The sequence below is a fragment of the Monodelphis domestica genome, chromosome 4 (genome assembly GCF_027887165.1).
Source record: "Monodelphis domestica isolate mMonDom1 chromosome 4, mMonDom1.pri, whole genome shotgun sequence".
Taxonomy (NCBI): domain Eukaryota; kingdom Metazoa; phylum Chordata; class Mammalia; order Didelphimorphia; family Didelphidae; genus Monodelphis; species Monodelphis domestica.
The window spans coordinates 392645555-392664987 of NC_077230.1; the positions used below are offsets into that span (position 1 = coordinate 392645555).

Here is a 19433-nt window from a genome sequence, read left to right on the forward strand (position 1 = left end):
AGTTATTATTTCAAGAATTGAGCAAGTGAGCTAAAAACACAAACATTCAAATCCTGCCTCAGACACCTACTAGCTGAGTAATCCTGGTAAGGTCACTTCACCTCTATTAGCCTCAGTTTCCTCATCTGTAAACGGGGCTAATAATTACATCTACCTCCCAGGGTTAATGTGAGACTCAAATTAATTTATCTATAAAAAGTTTCTCAAACCTGAAAGCACTATAGAGATGCAAGCTAGCTTTTATTCCAGAATAGAGGCTAACACACAAGACCTCCAGAAAAGTGCCTAATTGGGGAGTAAGAGATGGCTGGCCAAGAAGGTCAAAGGGAACCAAGGGGAACTCTTTGAGGAGCAGAACTGTCTGAAGGGGATACAAAGGCAAGATTTCTCCATGGCTAAACTACTGAACTTGGAGACAAGGAGATCTGGGTTCAAACCCTACCTCTATCACACAGTAGTTGTTTGGTTAAGTCATTTAGCCTTTCTGAGCCTCCATCTTCTCAGCTTTAAAATGAGTGGTAATAATCTAGTAATTAACTAGCTCGCAAGGCATTAGTATCAATTAAATGAAATATGTATGCAGAACAACAGTAGGCGTGAGGGAGAGGGGTGCCAGAAATACATAATTTACAGCGTTAAAACTTGAAACGTGGCAAAGAAAGTGTTAAACTGAAGGGCGGGGCAGGAGAGCCATTCGAACCTGCCCCCTTGATCAGGCCCCCGCCCCTCGGCAACGCCAGCGCCCCCCTCCCCAAACGCAGGACTTTGGACCCGCCCTTAAGTCTGCCCCCCCCCCCACCTCTTTTCTCCTCACCCAGTCAGATGTCTCACTGCACTTGGGCCAAGCCTCTAGGGTTTGCGCATGCGTTTCCTGCGACTTTCATTTCTCCCCCTTCTGCTCAAGAGATTTCTAGTTTCCTTCCTGTGCGCTTAAAAACCGGAAGTGCCTTCCCCTCTCAGTGTCTTTTTTTTGCCTGGCTAGAGCGTCCCGAACTCCACTTGGGCGGGGGGCACTGTGGCCTGTGGATGCTGGAGGGGAGGAGTCCCGTAGGCTCTGAGCAGGGAGGGGCGTGACGTCACGGGGAAATATGGCGGCCGCGTTGGGAGTCTCCTTGAGCCGCGGGCACCTCCTGGGAGTCGCTCTGCTGCCCAGAATCCGGGTGCAGGTGAGGCTTGACCGAGTGTAGCGGAGCGGAGCAAAGGAGGAGGACTGGAGCTGAGGGTCATAGACTGACAGAGCTGAGAAGAGAGGACGGACCCCAAGAGGCTGCTGGGACGCGAGGGAGTAAGGGGCCAGTGGGAGACCTGGAGGCAACAGGGGACAGCCAGGCCTAGAACGGAGAGTGTCAGAGCTGGGAGGGACCTAGAACCAAGTCAGGGCCGAGAGGACCTAGAACATAGCTTTTCAGCTTCAAGGGATCCAGAACGTGGCGTGTCAGAACTGCGACAGTCCTTAGAACAGAGAATGCCAAATCTGGAATGACCCTTAGAACACAGAATGTTAGAGCTGGGGGGCCGGAGGGGGTCCTTAGAATATAGAACGTCAGAGTGGAAGAGGCTATAAAACACTGTAAAAGTTAGAAACCCAGAACATAGATTATTGGGACAAGAAGGGACCTATAACGTAACCTATAACAATGTCAAGATTTGGGGTGATCTAGAGCATAGGGGTCAGGTCTTGGGGTGACCCAAACCACATAGTGTCAGAACTGGTTTTGTTTGATATCGGTATAACCTCTTCATTTTATAAATAACTAAAACGAAATTCAAGGTAGTTTGCACACTCTCACAAGGTAGTTAAACTGTCAAAACCACTTGTCTTCCTGTCCCTCATCTCAAACATTTTGCATTTCTGTGCAATGCCAAAAAAAAAAAGTCTTTCTGTATGTCTTTCTCTCTTCCCTCTTTCCCTTTCCCCTTCTTTTCCCCCTTATAAACTTGGGCAGATAATGAACCTTTCCATGCAACTCAGCCTGGAAGGAACAAAGTTCAATGATCTCAAACTGTACTTCAGTATCTCATAGGATCTGTTGATTTGTCCAGGTGCCAAGTATAGTCCCACAAAAGAGTGAGCATTAATAGCTATTAGTAATTAACTTCTTTCTCCCTCCAACTTACTAATTTTCTTTGTGGTTGCTGAAAGCAAACATGTTGTGCTGAATTGAATTGATGTCAGAGAGTCCATGAGAATGAGCTCAGGACTCTTTTCCCATAGAAAGAGCTAATCTTTTTGGGCATTGTGATCTCAATTCAGCTATGAAGCTAGAATCTGCTGGAATTAATTAAAATGTGTTCTCTTGGTGAGCTTGAGTGTTACTGCTCAGAGAAAATTCTCATCAATGCTAAGAATGAGGATCTGGTGGCTTCTGGTTGCTTAGGGCTACATATTGATGACAGCTAGGTGGCTCATAGGAAGACCTGAGTTCAAATTTGGCCCCAGATACTTCCTAGTTGTCTGACCCTGAACAAGTCATTTAAATTCTGTCTGCCTTAATACACTGGAGTAGAAAATGTCAAGCCACTCTAATATCTTTGCCAAGAAAACCCCACATGAAGTCCTACTCAACTGAACAATAACATTTTTTTTTAACTCTTACCTTCTGCCTTAGAATCAATACTGTGTATTGGTTCCAAGGCAGAAGAGCAGTAAGGGCTAAGCAATGGGGGTGAAGTGACTTGCCCAGGATCACACAGCTAGGAAGTATCTGAGGTCATATTTGAACCCAGGCCCTCCTGTCTCTAGGCCTGGCTCTTAATCCACTGAACCACTTAGCTATCCCCAACAACATTATTGATAATAATATAAGTAAATAAATAAAATAAAAAATAAACATTGATAATAATATAAAATAAATTATAATAAAAATCGGGGGCAACTGGGTGGCTCAGAGGATTGAGAGCCAGGCCTAGAGATGGGAAGTACTAGGTTCTACTCTGACCTCAGATACTTCCTAGTTGTGTGGGTTTTAAATAATAATAACAATAAAATCAAATTATTGATGACAATAATAATAAATTAGCTTCTATTTCCATAACACTTTATGATTGCCAGGTGCTTTTCTTTTATAAATAATAACTCTCTGAAGTAGATATTACTTTAATTATCTCCATTTTTCTCTTCTGAAAACTAGGGCTTAGTTGAAATAATTTGCCCAGGCTTATGTAGCTCTGAAGTGATCAAACTCTGATTAATCAGTCAATCAATAAGTATTTATTAAGCATTTACTCCATGCCAGACTATGCTAAGCAGTAGAGATGTAAAGACAGAAGTCAAACAGATAGGCTTACATTCTAATGGAGACAACATAAACATATACAGTACAAACCTAACGTTTACAAAATAGATATAAGATAGTTTGAGGAAGGAAACCTTTCCTGTCCTCTAGAGGTGGAGACCACTCTCTTCCCTCAACTCCCTTAGCAGTTAATTCTGTCCTACTGTTTTCTTTATTCTATACATGCTTGTTTTGTTTCTTTTTCTCTACAGGCCTGTCTTCCCCAGCTAGAGTATAAGTTCTTCCAGGGCAGAAATTGTATCCTATTTTATACCTCTTTGTTTCTTAAATGTGAGAATTTATTTTTTATGTACTATATTAGTTTCTATATAAGGGTCAGTAAGAATTTCTGTATATTCCTATGTCTGAATTTTAGGTCCAAGATTCCATCCAGTCTACTGCTTTTTGCATTTTCCTCATTCTTAGTAATCCCAAAGAATGCTTTTCCTTTTAGCAGAATTTGGTCATCAGATGAAGGGTATTAGGGTTCGTTTCCTGAGTATATAGAGTTTTTTCCCTAAGATATGGGGCTGGGGAGGCATGGAGAGTGATGGACTACCTCCTAATTAACTATTTACCAATTACAGATGTCTTGGGAGGGTCAAGGGAGGGACTGAATAATGAGCCCTGAAAGTGTATTTGTTGATCTGCCTGACTAAACTTCAGAATTACTGGCCATCAAGAGGGTTATGATGCTGGCCTAATCAATAAACAGGTATTTCTTGCCCACAAGCAGACTCTCAAAATAACTTTAATCATAACACAAAATAGGTACACATTCCACAAGATGATAGTTTTTGATGGTGATAATCTACTTTGTCCCATCGTTGCCAACTACTACCTATGTGAGCTTGAGCAGGCCCCTTAGCCTCCTTGGGCCTTAGTTTCCTCAACTGTACAGTGAAAAGTTTGGATCATACAATCTCTAAGATTCTTTCAAGCCCCAAGATTCCTTTCTAAAAAGGAGATCCCATATTAATAATATGGAAATAGGTTTTGAACAATGATATATGTAAAACCCCGGGAAGGGGGAGGAAGGAGGGGAGGGAAAACATGAATCATGTAACCATGGAAAAATATTATAAATTAAATAAATAAATAAAAATTTTAAATGAAATAAAAAGGAGATCCTAGAATTGGCATTTTTGTGGAGCTCTGGATAACAGCTTCTCCTTTTGGGTCCTAGAAAACATACCCAAGGAGAAGAGACAAATTTAAATGTAAGAACTTTCCCCCAAGGGAGGGCCAGCACCAAAGGGGTTTTAGGGGTTTTAGGCAGAGGTCAGGTGTTAGCTGAAGGGATTTCTGCAACCAGCCTGAAAGTGGGGTGGCAAAAGCCCCCACAGATGCTGGGCATCTGAGAGTCTAAGGGAATAGGGCTGAGACAAACAGGTAACCTGCCTGGAATGCACTGTGAGTGGGACTCCAAATGAGTTAGACCAGCTCCTAGTTCTCTAGAGCTTGAATGTTTTCAGAACACACACACACAGTAACCCTGTGGGGCAATAAGGACAAGTGTGACTGTTCCTATTTTACAAATGATGAAGCAAGTTTAGGGAAGCACCCTGGAGTGTCAGAGCTGGAAACTCCACCCAGCCCCTTAGGAGTCAGGCCCAGTGTTCCTTCTGATCTGATAACTCTAGCCTTTCTGTTCTCTAAACAACCTCAGTTTGCACAGGTCAGAGTAAATCCCTTAACTCAGCTCTCTCTGGAAGCCTGATACCATGGAGCCCATACAATTGATTGTTTGGGGAAGCACAGGAAGTAGCAGTAAAGACATTTAAACCCAAAGGTCCTGGATTGGGTCCACGCTATATGATGGGAGGTAAATCACTTGGGTCTCTGGGCCTTAGCTTCTTCAATTGCAGCTCTCCATCCCACATTTCTGTGCCTTTGCAGTTGTTACCCCTTGCAGGAAAACACTCAACACCCCCTCCCAGCCCTCTTTTGATTCCTCAGCTTCCTTAAAAACTTAGCTCAAATCCACTTCTACAAAAAGTCTTTCTTTCTTTTTTTTTTAATTTTTTTTAAACCCTTACCTTCCGTCTTGGAATCAATACTGTGTATTGGTTCCAAAGCAAAAGAGTGGGAAGGGCTAGGCAATGGGGATTCAGTGACATGCCCAGGGTCACACAGCTGGGAAGTATCTGAGGTCAGATTTGAACCCAGGACCTCCTGTCCCTAGGTCTGGCTCTCAATCCACTGAGCTACCCAGCTGCCCCACTAAAAGTCTTTCTGATCCCCCCAGAATCCTCTCAAATATAACACCTTCCTCTCTGAGATTACTTTCTCTTTACTCTATCTTGTATGTACCTCATTATTTATATGTTGTCGCCCCCAGTAAAATGTGATCACCTTGAGGAAAGGGACCATGTTTTTGCTTTCCTCTCTGCCCCCAGCATTTAGCACAATGCCTGGGAAATAGTGCTTAATATTTGCTTGTTGACAGATTGGCTAAAATGTGTGCAGAGAGGGTAAAGGACTTTGCTCAAGGTCACCCAGCAAGCCAATGGCAGACCTGGAACAAGAGGCCATTTCTGCTGACTCTTAACCCTGTGACCTTTCCAGGACACCAGAGACAACTGGCTTTTATGTTTTTAGCATCAATAGAAGAATTTAGAATATCACTTGAAAGGATTTATCACTGCATATTTGGTAGCCAACTCTATTTATTCCTGCTTCTGTGATTTTTTTCCCTCTCACTGCAGGCCTGCCGGGGGGCCCAGACTGCAGCCACTGCAGCTCCCCGCCTCAAGAAATTTGCCATCTACAGATGGGACCCAGACAAGACTGGAGACAAGCCCCGAATGCAAACATATGAAGTTGATCTGAATAAGTGAGTGTCTGTGTCCAGAGCAGGATTTTGAAGGACAAGGTGTTCCGTTGCTGGGATAGATGATTAATTCAAAAGGACAATACCTAGTGGGGAAAGTCTTCAGAAATGGCCTCCAAATAAGAGGCAGCTTTATTATGAATAATATTTATGATGAATTAATATTAATTATTACTGTGTGACCTTAACAGCTTGTCAGGATGTTATTACCAAACTGGTGTGTATAGGTCTCCACAGTCACATTTCACTTCCCTAGTTATGTCTATGCTCATATAAAGATGGACACCATAGAGCTGTTAAAGTATCTCTGAAATCTCAAGATCCCAGTTAACAAGGTCCATATTCCTTCCCTGAACCAGAATCCCCTCTATACTGGCCCAAGCTTTTGATCACTCTACTTATTAGGAAGCTTGTCCTTTATGGAGCCGAGCTCTGCCCCTGCACCTGAGGATCAGAGAATTTAGAACTGGAGAGACCTAAAGACTATTGAGTGCCCACTCCCCACACTGGCCCTAGTTCTGCCTTTGGGGGGCCACTGGAACAAGTCTGTACCATCTTCTACTCTACAAATGCCCTGAAGGTAATGAGCACGGCCAGCTAAATGATTCTATTTCCCTTGACTCCTATCTTTGCTCCTTTCACTATATGATTGTCTTTAGGTTCTTAAAATGTAGCACCCACAATGCAGCTCTGTTTTTTAGGTGGACTTTTTGTACTTTTGATTCTTCAAATCATGCAGGCCACTTAATCCCCCTTATATCTTTTTATTGTCTAGCCACTCATCCTGGTGGAAGTCATGGATAAATCAAAGAAAAGAAAGGCTATGTTGGCACTACCATATTGATATAGGGATATGCTTTTAAACCCCATGAGCTCACATTTGTGGCTTCGTTCACAGGTCTCTTTTTTTTCTGTCTATATGAAAATGTTCATGTTTGACTGGCAAATCATAATTTTTTAAAAACCCTTACCTTCCATCTTAGAATCAATACTAACTATGTAATGGTTTCAAGGAAAAAGAGTGGTAAGGACTAAGCCAATGACTTGCCCACGGTCACACAGCTAGGAAGTATCCGAGGCCAAATTTAAACTTAGCACCTCCTTTCTCTAGACCTGGCTCTGAATCCACTGAGCCACCCAGCTGCCCCAAAAGTCATAATTAAAAATTTTTATTTTAAAAAAGATCAAGAGAGACATGGTGGCTTAGGACCCATTTTTGCTTTGAAAGGACATACCTTATCCAAGAGGTGAAAAGCAAGAATGAGGGAAGTGAGGGAGTACTGCATTATTATGCAGAAAGGACACTTGTGAAAAGAAATTTAGGTGTGGGATGGTGTAGAGTTCAACTGTGGCCGTAAGAGAAGTTGTGCTCACAACAGGCATCCCACGAAATGAATGGACACAGGAAGCAAATTACACCCCCTGCTATTATGGTAGCACTATGTGGCGGAAGTCAGTTATTTGATATCAGAGAGAGGAAGGACACTGTCTGCCAAAGAGCAGAGGTTATCTGAGAAAGTGGAAAGCAATTTTAGCTCCAGGATAAGGAAAAATTTTACAGTTATTATGGCTGTTCAATAAAAGAATAAACTACGTCAAAAATGAGCATGATGCCCACCATAGAAAGAGTTCAAGAAGAAGCCACGTGGCCATTTGTCAGGTTTGTGGTAGAGGGATCTTCTGCCCTCGGTGGGAGGTTAGATTAGAAGACCTCAGGAATGCTCCACAACTTGTGAGAGACCTGTAATTCAATAAGGAAAAGAGAAATATGGGAAGACCAGGATGAACTGCTGCTAAATGAAATAAACAACTAACATTTATATCACCTCTTTTCTGGGCCAAGCACTTGACAATTTGCATCTCATTTGACTCTCACAATCCTAGGAGCTAAGTGCTATCATTAGCCCCATTTTACTGAAGAGGAAATTAAGGCAAAGAGAGATTAAACGATTTGCCAGGATCACATAGCTAGGAAGTGTCTGAGGCAGAATGTGAACTCAGGTTTTCCTCTGCTAAGCTAGTACTCTCTCTATTACATTACTTAGCCCAGCATACACAGTGACTACATTACTAAACAAAAAGAACTCTAGAAGAGTTGGTTGGTTCAGTGCATAGAGAGCCAGGCCTAGAGACAGAAGGTCTTGGGTTCAAATCTGGAATCAGACACTTTCTATCTGTGTGACTCTGGGCAAGTCACTTAACCCTAGTTACCCAGCCCTTGAACTCTAAAATGAACCTGTCTGTGGAGTGTCTTGGTCCTGCAGATGAGGGAGGGGAGTACTTCCTTTCATTAGAGGGAGGAGAAGGCAAAGGAAGAAAAACTGGTTGTAGATTACTTCTACGTTGGCAGGCTCAAGCACCATGTTAGCCGATTTTACATGACTGTTTTCTTTGTATGAGTATTTATTGAGGGAAGAGACAGAAATAACTGACATCAAAACCAAAAGTATTTGCGAAACTTTTTTCATTGCTTAAGTCCAAGTTCCAGCTTTAAAAAAAAAAAAGATTTATTGCAAGTTAAAAAGGTCTTTACCAGACTAAATAATTACATTGTATATCTCCCTTAACATACCTTCTTAGAAATATGACTAAAGCAGCTGCTTTATAAGTAATCTTTTATAAAAAGCAATTTTAGTGGACTTGATTGTCCAAGTTTTTTTTTCTTTAAAACAATGATAATTTAAATAATCTGACTCTTTCACATTCTGTTTCCTAGAAATGGGCCTGGTATATTCAGTATAGAACTGAGCTTAGTGTTTATGGTAATGAACCCTCTGTATCCTAATATTAACTCCAGTGAAAACAAAGGAGAAAAAAAATAAATCTTTACTCAACAGATATTTACCCATAAAACAAATTATATATTAATGTTGCTCTTTATGGCAACTAGGAAACAAAGAGGAGTTAGGGTGGTTACATTTTCTAAACCATTAATGGTCTTTTTTTCCCTCCCTTAATAGATGTGGCCCAATGGTGTTAGATGCCTTGATCAAGATTAAAAATGAGGTGGACGCTACACTAACTTTCCGGAGATCATGCCGGGAAGGTAAGCATTTCCTTCCCTTTGAGGCTAGAACTGGTTTTCATATTTTGAGTCTCAAACCTGAACTGGCCAGGATGGGACTTCTTCAAGTGAATTCTCCTTAGTCACTCCTTCTCTTTAGAAATGGTACTCAGAATCATGGGTCACTTTGATTCAAGAGTGCAAGATTGGAAATAAACATGGGATTGCTAAGGCTGTAGGGAGACAGAGGAAAGTGGGTAGTTTCTTTTGATTATTTTAATACAAATATCTTTCATTAAGAATTTGGGCAAAGGGCAGCTAGATAGCACAATGGATAGAGCATGAAGCCTGGGGTCAGGAGGTCCTGGGTTCAAATCCGGCCTCAGACACTTCCTAGCTGTGTGACCCTGGGCAAGTCACTTAACCCCCATTTCCTAGCCCTTACAATTCTTCTGCAATGGAACCAATATTTAATATCATTCTAAGACAGAAGGTAAGAGTTTAAAAAAAACTAGGGCAGAAATATTAAGGAAATATATAGCATTATTTTTCAGTTTTTTATATCATACTGGACTATTCTTTCAGAGATGTGAAAATAAGTTCAGGCTCATCTGACCAAAAACAAAAAAAGTCCAGGCCCTCACCTAATAAAAAACAGATTTGTCATGGGTAGAATCCATATAAATTTCATGAGCTGATTTTTGTGAATCTGATCACTAGAAAACTCCTACTGCAGGATGTTGTAGTGAACTGGAAAGAATTCTGGAGCAGCCACAACAGTGTAAATAAAGAACACACTAAAAGGAGGCAAACCCCAGACCAATAGTGACAGACACTGTTGGTGCCTCCTAACTAAATTAAGACTTGTACCTTTCTTCTCTGCTAATGTTTGGAGACCTCTAAAGCAGTGAAGGACGAAAGATCGGTTACAGGCCTTTGATTGGGAATGGGGGCCTTTTTTTCAGGGAAAGTACTTTGCAGGAGTGTCAGAGTAGATATTGGTCAGGAGTTATCTAGGGCAAAACAGAAAAATGAAAAATACCATTCTGTAGACCAAAGGAATAAGAATCTGAGTTGGAATGCCCATTCTGCCACTTAAACATCATGTGTCCTGTCCTGACTAAGATCATAGCAGTTATGTGCACAGTCCTTGGTTCCACACTAGAGAGGACATTGATAGACTGGAGAGCCTTCAGAGGATAGGTGCCTACGATGGGGAAGATCCATAAGATTACACGTTGTAAGAATCATTTGAAGAAACTGGGCATTTTTAACCTAAAGAAGAGAAGGCTTGTTTAGACTGAAAGGGAGTAGCCTAGGAACTAGCTATGTGGACAAGTATGGAAAGGGCCATCAGAGACTGAACCTCTTCTGCTGGTCTAGAAGTGTAGACTAGGAACAATGGCTAGGAGTTATAGAAAGGCCAATTAAGACCCCAAGAGGGAAATAGGCTACTCCTGGAGGCAATGGATCTCCTTGGAAGTCTTCAGGCAAAGTGAATGGCCATTTAGCAGGAAGTAGGTATGTGATAGCAGGGATTCTTTAGAAATGCTTTTAATAGGATCAGCTAAGTGGCACAGTGGCTAGAGCACCAAGCCTAAGTCTGGAAACCTGGGTTCAAATCTGTCCTCAGACACTTCCTAGCTGTGTGTCACTTATCTTTGATTGCCTAGCCCTCACCCTTCTGTCTTAGAGTTGTTACTAGGACAGAAAGTATGGGGTTTTTTAAAATATGCTTTTAATGTTTCAATATTTTTTATTAGAACAAATGCTTACATACAATGTAGAGAGGCTTCTTTGGGAGCTCTGAGCTGACCTACATCAGGTGAACAAATCCATGTGGATAGTATATTAACTTTGAAAAACACAAATTAATATCTATGGCGTATTATATTTTTATTTCTTTTGTTAAGCATTTCCCAATTAGATTTGAATCTGGTTTCTTCCTTGCTGCCCAAATTGGCACCTATGGCTTCCATTGGCCCTGAAGTGCCTCCCAGCTCTGAGAGTCCAAAGATAATTTACTTTGCTCCAGTCTCTGCTCCTTTACCTGGAACCAGAGGGGCTCACTAAATGGCATCTAACCTCCCTTTATAATGATATAGGGTATCTTTCAGCTTTTTTATGCTCTAAGGCACTACCCCCATATAACATTCTGTGTCACAAACCCTGTGATTAGCATCCTGTGATGATAAGCTCTGGCCTCTGATCTTATCTGTACTCACAGCCTTATAAGAATGTCTTCTCCAAACTTCTGAACATGGTTCTCTGCACACCATGGGCACTTCATAATTTGTTGTACTATATCATAGTCAGGTACCCAATGGACAAATTGCTTCTTGATAGATTTGGTCCATTGTTCCTCCTTTGAAAGACAATCAGTGACCTGACTGATCTCATTGGTAAATGTGCATCCCACACTCCAACATATAGTGACCACCAAGGCTGGTGCGCTCATTTCTTGGAAGCAAGGGGATGAATGGCTGTCTCTGATTCTTCACTGAAGCAATCGGGTGGCTACACTGTCTGCCTTCAGGCAAGCCTTAAAATGGGGGTGACAGCCAGAAAAGTGAGGACATTGGCCCAAATAGTGGGAATAAGCAGTTGTGATCTCTTTGTCTCAGGTATCTGTGGTTCCTGTGCAATGAATATCAATGGAGGCAACACACTGGCTTGCACCAGAAGGATTGACACCAACCTCAACAAAGTCTCTAAAATCTACCCTCTTCCCCATATGTACGTGATGAAGGATCTTGTTCCGGTGAGTTGTTTCTCTCTCTCACTCTCTCTCTCTCTCTCTCTCTCTCTCTCTCTCTCTCTCTCTCTCTCTCTCTCTCTCCCTCCCTCCCTCCCTCCCTCCCTCCCTCCCTCCCTCCCTCCCTCCCTCCCTCTCCCTCTCCCTCTCCCTCTCTCCCTCTTTATCTCCCTCTCTGACATGATGGCCTGTGGAGATTCTAGGGAAAAGAGGACTCTTCTGAAATTCCTCCATTCTCTTCAGTTTGTGGCCTCTCAGAGGAGTCCCATTTCTTCCATCTCTCCAGCCCTTCCTCATAGAACTTCTAGAACCATCTTCCAGAGATACAGCTCTGACTGTCATTCATTGCCATCAGCTTCCTGTTGCCTGTGAGATGAAATAAAAGGCCTTTCAGAACCCTCCATCATCTAGCTCCAACCTCCCTCCCCAGTATTAATATCAGTCCTGTTCATTTCAGCTAAACTAGCCCCTATCTGTACCCGAAGTGCCTTCTCCCTCCATCCTCTGTCTCTCACAGCCCAGCCCACATGCTTTTGTTTTTGGTTTTGTGACCCTAGCACTTAGAGCCATGCTTTATGCCTTGTTAGAGGCTTAATAAGCAAGTTGCCTTGTTTCTCCACTCAAAGAAAACCCCTAACAATGAGCAAACAGAAATTCTGGAATCTAAGTGAAGGTACCCTAGAAGGAAAAGAGAAGCCATCAGGCCAAGAACAGCCTCCAGAAGTCTCCCAGAGGGGCCTTCCTCTCCTAGAGCTGGCGTTCCAATAGGGAGAACTGTGGTGCCTACCCCAGAAAGCTGATGGGCAGGGCTAGGAATGCAACAGGGTCTTGGCTTCTCCCACCCAACCTGGCTCTGATACCCACCATCAGGGGGCAAGAAAATCAGGAGTGGGAGGCCTGGATGTCTTTAGATCTCAGTCAGAGAAAGGCCCAGGACCCTGATGAAAAAGTTCAAGGACTGAGTTAGGCCAAAGGTAGCACTAAAGCACACAGAGTCCTGGGCTTTGAGTCTGAGAGATCAGAGCTCAGATATACCCTCTGACACTCCTAGCCCTGTGACCCTGGACAAGTCACTTCCTTGCTGCCTGCCTCCATTTCTTCATCTATAACATGAGAATAACAAGAGCATCTGTCTCCCAGGGTTGTTGTGTGAATCAAATGAATACTTGTAAAGAGCTTAGTATAACCCCCTGGCATATAGCAGGTGCTAAATAAACTCTTATTCACTTCTCTTTTCCTTCTGCCCCAACCCGCCACCCCCAACTGGTTCCTCTGAGATGACAGTACAGTTTACTTCATTTCTTACTTGCTTTCAGGATTTGCCAATTTGTTCTTTCTCTTCTAATCTTGGTTCCATTGATTTTGTTTGTATAAATCTTTCTCAGGATTTGAATAACTTCTATGCTCAGTACAAATCTATTCAGCCTTACTTGAAGAAGAAGGATGAATCCCAAGAGGGCAAGGCGCAGTACTTGCAATCCATGGAAGATCGAGAGAAACTGGTATTCTCTTTAGTGTTTTCGTTTGAGGCATGGGTTGGACTATTCTGTTAGTGCCGAAATTTCAAGGTGGGACCAGAAGATGTATGATGACTGTTTAGAACTACTATTGGCAGTCCTGCATCACAGGACACCTATTTCTCTGAGATAAATGCCCTGGGACCTTTCAATAAAACCAAACTCAGAACCAGACTTTATTCCTCCATCCTTGGTCTAGAAAGGAATTACTATCCAGAAACAGCTAATCTTATCTTTAAGAGATTGGGACAGAGGGAGGTGGCTCAGTGGATTGAGAGCCAGACTTGGAGTTAGGAGGACCTGGGTTTAAATATGGCCTCAGATACTTCCTAGCTGTGTGACCCTGGGCAAGTCACTTAACTCCATTTGGCTAGCCTTTGCCCTTCTGTCTTAGAGTTGTTACTAAGATAAAAAGTAAGGGTTTGAGAATCTTTCAGTCATGAGGCCCAACTTTGAGGTCAGGGAGATGCTTTGAGGCCTTTCAGTTTCCTGAAGCTGATAAAACATTGACATCTGACTCATTCGTAGGTATCTGACTTTTTTGACATTGCATCTATCCCAGGTGCATTTTAAGGCATCGCCTTCCATAAAGCCAGTCCTAATCCCAGAACCAGGATTGGGTTGTCAAACTCAACTCTCCTTGTGGTCACTGGGGCCTTGGATTGAGCTCCCTTGACCATGTCCCTCTGAGTAATGCATTCTGACCATCACCTCTCACCCTTTCCAGATAAGCTCTCCATGGGCACCAATGCTGTGTGAGCCTCCTCCTCCTCAGAAAAGGTGGCCAAAAAATAACCCAGATAGTCCAGGTTGTTAGAATTGGGTCAAAAATGAATCAGGTTTTAAGAGATGGTCTGTGGGTATCTCTCAGGAAATAATGGGTGAGCATGGGAGAACCCCAGCTATACAACAGCTGATTCAGTGGGTCAGAGGCCTCTTTCACTTCCTGGATCTGGGATGGTTCCAGAGGGTAGAGGCTGCTAGAAGCCTGGCCTGTGGGTGAGTAAAGCAATAAAGGGTGCTCATCCTTCTTCATGTAGTGCTGGGGATTCACAGATAAGATTTTGTCCAAATTCCACTACAAGGGGGTCTGGGAAATACCTACCTAATGTAGGATGATTGATTTGTAGAAACAAGACTGTGCTGGAAGAGTCTTAAGAGGTCATCCCCTCCCCTCTCCCTCCTCCCCAGGATGGACTCTACGAGTGCATTCTCTGTGCCTGCTGCAGCACCAGCTGCCCTAGTTACTGGTGGAACGGAGACAAATATCTGGGGCCTGCAGTCCTCATGCAGGTAAGGTGCTCCCCAGGGCTCAGATCATTTTGGACCCCGGAATCCAGAAAACCCAGAGAATGCAGTCTGTTCTCTTAATTCATTGTTGAGTCCTGGACACAGAGTCTGTCTGTCTGTCTGTCTGTCTCTCTCCTCCCCCCTCTCTCCCCCTCTCTCCCTCTCTCTCCCTCTTTCCCTCTCTCCCTCTCTCTCTCTCTCTCTCTCTCTCTCTCTCTCTCTCTCTCTCTCTCTCTCTCTCTCTCTCTCTCTCTCTCTCCCTCTCTCCCCGTCCCTCCCTCCCTTTCTCTCTCTCTCACTCACTAGATTGCAAGCAAGGATGGTGTCTTAGTTATCTCTGGATCTCCTCCGAAGGCAGAGAATCACTGCACAAACAAATGAATTTACTTTCTTTACAACACAGCCAGCACCCTGCATGTGTAGCTCAGTTCATCCCAGGCTTATCAGTTCCCCCTTCCAGGCAGACTGTGTCTGGTGCTGAGCATGCACTAGGGCAGGAAGTGAGCCCTAGGCCAGCAGGAAATGGGGGCAGAGTGACATGAGCCCCAGGGAAGGGATTAGGGGCTACCTGCAGAAATGCTGCATTCAAAGGGCCCCAGGAAGATTAAAAGAGAAAATCCTCTTGTGGGAAAAGACAAAGTGGTCGTCCTTCCCATCCCCCAAAGAGGGCCGCACCCTCTCCTCTCAGAACCCTTCCCTGTAGTGTCCTTCTTTTTCCCCTGCAGATTTCAGATCATGGTACAATGCCCCAGAGTGCCAGCTGCACACACACAGGTGTTCTCAATAGGCTCCCCTGTGCACTTGGCTGGAGGCCAGCCTGCTTTGCTAGCTTTGGCATCTGCCCCTGTTTCTTTCTATTTGGGGCTGGTTTTCCTGATTCCTCTCCCATAAAGGACAGTCCCCCAGGGCCTGGCTATGATAAGCAGGAAAGAGGAGGATGCCCCTATGGAAGATGTGACCACAGGGGGGAGGGAGGGTTCCAAGGTGAGGCCTCTCAAAACGACTCAGCTTAGGGCTTGTTTGTTTTTTAATCTTACAACATATGGAGAGTTCACCACAAAGATAGCTCAGGCTTTATTATTTCTATGCAAATAGCTGGTGTGGCTAGGTTTGCTGTCTAGACTTTTCACAGACCTCACAATGCCCCAAAACCAAGTGTCTTTTCCCAACAAAAACAGAAGTGACTTGGTGGTCACCCCAGCCCCAAGACTGAATATAGCCCCCAGAGGGTCACATGTTTCATCTGGAGCTTTGACCAGTCTAAGCTGACAGGAATTTAGAAGATCTCACCTGTCACATTCAGAAGAGTCCAGCAAGCACAATAAAGACCAAGTCTGTCCCACATTCAGCCTTGCACCAGGCCTTCTAGAGGCCACAAGTGCCCATTGGTAGTCCCTGGAAGGAAACTTTAGGTCTCTTCACATCTTCCCCTGTGTCTGGCACAAACTCTCTTCCTCTTCTTTAGACCCTCCTCTCAAGTCTTCCCCATCCACCAATGCCTCCTTCTGAACCCCAAAGCAAAATTGATTTCTCCCCTGCAGATTTCTCATATCATTAATACTCAGTGCTTGTCCTTCCATCTTCAGACTGAGTCCTCTGGGAATGTGTGTCCTGCCTCCCAGTTCTAAGCAAGTGCTTAGATTTAATTATTACCTATGGGCCCCTGGTGCCTTGCACAGAGTAAGTGGTTAATAAATATTTGTTAAAATGAATCAAGAATTTCTATTGAATGTGTCTTGTCTGGCCCAGACCTGCAGGACTTGGAAAGAAAAGAACAGATGTTTCCTGCCCACTGTCCACATCTAGGTTAGCTAGGTAGACAAGAGTGACAGACGGTGCTGAGCTCTAGGTAAGAAAGTACAGGAGCTCAAAGGTGAATGGAATTCACTGGAGCCTGGACAGCCTCCTGGAAAAGGTGGCCAGGGGGCCAGAGCACATTCCCAGGAAAGATTTCTTTGAGAAGGTGGGTGTAGCCAGTGGGTTCTGTTTTTCTAGGCCTATCGCTGGATGATTGACTCCAGAGATGACTTCACAGAGGAGCGACTGGCACAGCTCCAAGACCCCTTCTCTTTGTACCGATGTCACACCATCATGAACTGCACCAGGACCTGCCCTAAGGTATTGAGTGCTCCAGGCCTTCAGTTCTGTCTCGTCTTTCTTTGTTCCATAGAGAAAGCAGGTTTGCAGGCTGTGAAGCAGTCAGTTTATTCAGCTATGGGCCTGTGAGGAGATGAGTGATGAGGAGACTTGGCATCTGAGCTGGAAAGGGCACTAGCCTTCCAAAAATATGATCTTGTTTCCCTTTCTCTCACCCTCACCCAAACAAGCACCTTCGCAGAATCAGAGCAGTGTGGCTTTGCCAAAAAAGAAAAAGGAGGCAGGTTAAGTCCAAGAGCATTTATTAAGTGCTGGAGATACACATACAGGCAGAAGGAAGAACAGCCCCTTCCCTCAAAGAGTTTCTATTCTAATGGGGGAGGGCAGCCCATGAAAGGGTGCTGAAGTGGGGGCTGTTTCCTAGAAGAGCCACCAGGATTGTTATAGCTCTATATGAGAGAGTATGTTGAGTTTTGTTTGTAAGGACCGAGATTTCATCATTGTGAGAAACTCCCACCATGCATGTAAGCAGCAATTCCTCTGTGACTTAGAGCCACAACCTGAACCCACATCTTCCAGACTCCAGAGCTAGCCTTCTCTGCAGCATGTCACACTGTTTTCTGAGGGTTACCCAGTGGAGTAGAGGTGTGAGCACACTTCTGGAGAGAAAAAGAGTTGGCTCAGCCATGGCATCTTTCTGTGTGGTCACTGGGCAGCCTGGAACTTGGCTGGGCCATGGGTTCCCCATCTGTGTGATGAAGGAGCTGTTTTAGAGTACTTCAGAAGGCCCTTCCTGCTCTGAATCTATGACCCTAGTCCAGCTGTCTCAATTTACAGCATCCTGAGAAGGTGAAGGAATTGTCCAAGGTCTCACTGTACATTTGTGGTCAAACAAGAAGTAGAATGCTAGTCACCTCTAGTCCAGCACTCCTCTCTCCCATCCTCAGGGCTTTATAGGGTTTGATATATGCCCAGTCACCATGATTACAGGTCACATTCTTTGGTTTGGTTTAAATGTAATTCACTGTCCATCTCTCTTGTATAGAAAGGAGACTAAGGAGCTGAGAGATTCTAACCATAACTTCTTTTCAAGCTGCCCCATGCCATCTTTTCAAAAGAGATCCCAGAATCTGGTTTGAGACACTTGAGAGCCATGCATTGAGATTTTAAAAAGAAATTTAAGAGAGGGTTGAAGTAGATCATGTGTTGGTCCCCAGGGCAGCTAGGTGATTCAGTGGATAGAGAGCCAGACCTGAAGACAGGAAGTCCTGGGTTCAAATGTGACCTCAGTCGCTTACTAGCTGTGTGACTCTGAGCTAGTCACTTAACCCCACTTGTATAACCCTTACCTCTCTTCTGTCTTAGAATTGTTAAAATTTTTAACTTTTTTAAAAGGCCAATTGTTGGTGACAGTTTACTAATCTGTCCTACAATTGTTTGTGAAGACTGAAGAGGGCTCCAGCAAATTTGAAAAGTGTCTGGCATCCCATTTCTGCTGGTGTCAGTCAAGTGATAGCACATACTTCCAAGATTTTATATTATTCACATCTTTCTGTTTGGATTTTAACCATTTCACTTTGATTCAGTTCTATGCAATAAGCCTGCTGTGTCCTGGGACCCAGCCTTAGTGTTGGCAATGCCAAGGCAAAATGAAAGCTGTCCCTACCTGCCAGGCATTTACAGTCTTCTAGAGGGGAAGGGCCAGGGCAGAGATAGGTAAACACAAACCTGAACCAATACTAGCCACTAAATTCCCAGACAGGGAAGAAACTCCTCGGGGAGGGGCTTACATTCAGGCAAGACCTTCAGTGCTTCTCCCACAGTTCTGGTTCCTCTTGGGTAATGCCTGGGAACTTTATGCCAGTCTAGGTCTGCATCTACACTGAGAAAGAGCAGATGAGACCCAGCAGACTGCTTGGTGGAATCAATGATGCAGCTCTTTTATCCTCAGACTTAACAGGTTGATGAGTCCTTTTTATACCACTTCAGCAAGTGTGGTAGAAGAAATTTGCCAAAGGGTCCCAAGTTCTCTAGTCTGACCTAAGGGATCATTTGGTGCTGATGGGATAGCCTCATTCCTGTTTCTGTTTTCCCCTCAAGGGACTGAATCCAGGAAAAGCAATAGCTGAAATCAAGAAGATGATGGCGACCTACAAAGAGAAGAAATCTACTGCTTAGCAAATTCCAAGACTAGTCATGAACCTAATTTATATCTGATCTGACTTTGAGGGTCCTCTTTTTCCATGAATAGTGCATGTCCAAGGACAACAGCAAGTTAAATAAAGAACATGCTACTTTATTAACAAAACTGCTCTGATGCCTGATTCTTTTCAAGCTTAGAATAAAATGGCTCAGGGTGGTGGCCTCTGTTCTGTGCCCCAGCTGGTTCACTCATGCCCCAGGGCAAAGAGGGTGAAGAAAGGCACAGAGGGAGCCACGGTGTCTGCTGTGAATTGTGTAGAAGGAAAAGGGGCCTCTTGTATGCTGTTAGAGATGGGGTTTAGAATGCATTAGCAGAGCTACAGTCTAGGTCACCTGTGACATTGAAAAGAGTTCTTCTAGTTCCAGAGAATGTTCAGAAAGCACCAAAGGCCAACTCCATACTGAGAAAATTGTTATCCCATGGATTATTGACTGAAAGACGTCTAAACAAAGAAGACAT

General features: G+C 43.9%; 1 protein-coding gene and 1 long non-coding RNA gene across 2 annotated transcripts in view; one reads left to right on the top strand and one right to left on the bottom strand.

Annotated features, from left to right (window-relative positions):
* LOC130453896 (uncharacterized) overlaps nucleotides 1-940 on the bottom strand; it is a 54120-nt gene extending 53180 nt beyond the window's left edge. Inside the window, exon 1 of the long non-coding RNA XR_008911557.1 lies at nucleotides 815-940. This is a non-coding gene — a long non-coding RNA (uncharacterized LOC130453896). The remainder of the gene's footprint in view (nucleotides 1-814) is intronic.
* On the top strand, nucleotides 888-19079 carry SDHB (succinate dehydrogenase complex iron sulfur subunit B). The gene is made up of 8 exons (XM_003341035.3): nucleotides 888-1166; nucleotides 5984-6111; nucleotides 9069-9154; nucleotides 11737-11873; nucleotides 13253-13369; nucleotides 14576-14677; nucleotides 16670-16792; nucleotides 18872-19079. Exons 1-8 carry the CDS (start codon nucleotides 1089-1091, stop codon nucleotides 18947-18949), a joined length of 849 nt encoding a protein of 282 aa, XP_003341083.1. The 5' UTR covers nucleotides 888-1088; the 3' UTR covers nucleotides 18950-19079.
* The last annotated feature ends 354 nt before the right edge of the window (nucleotides 19080-19433 follow it).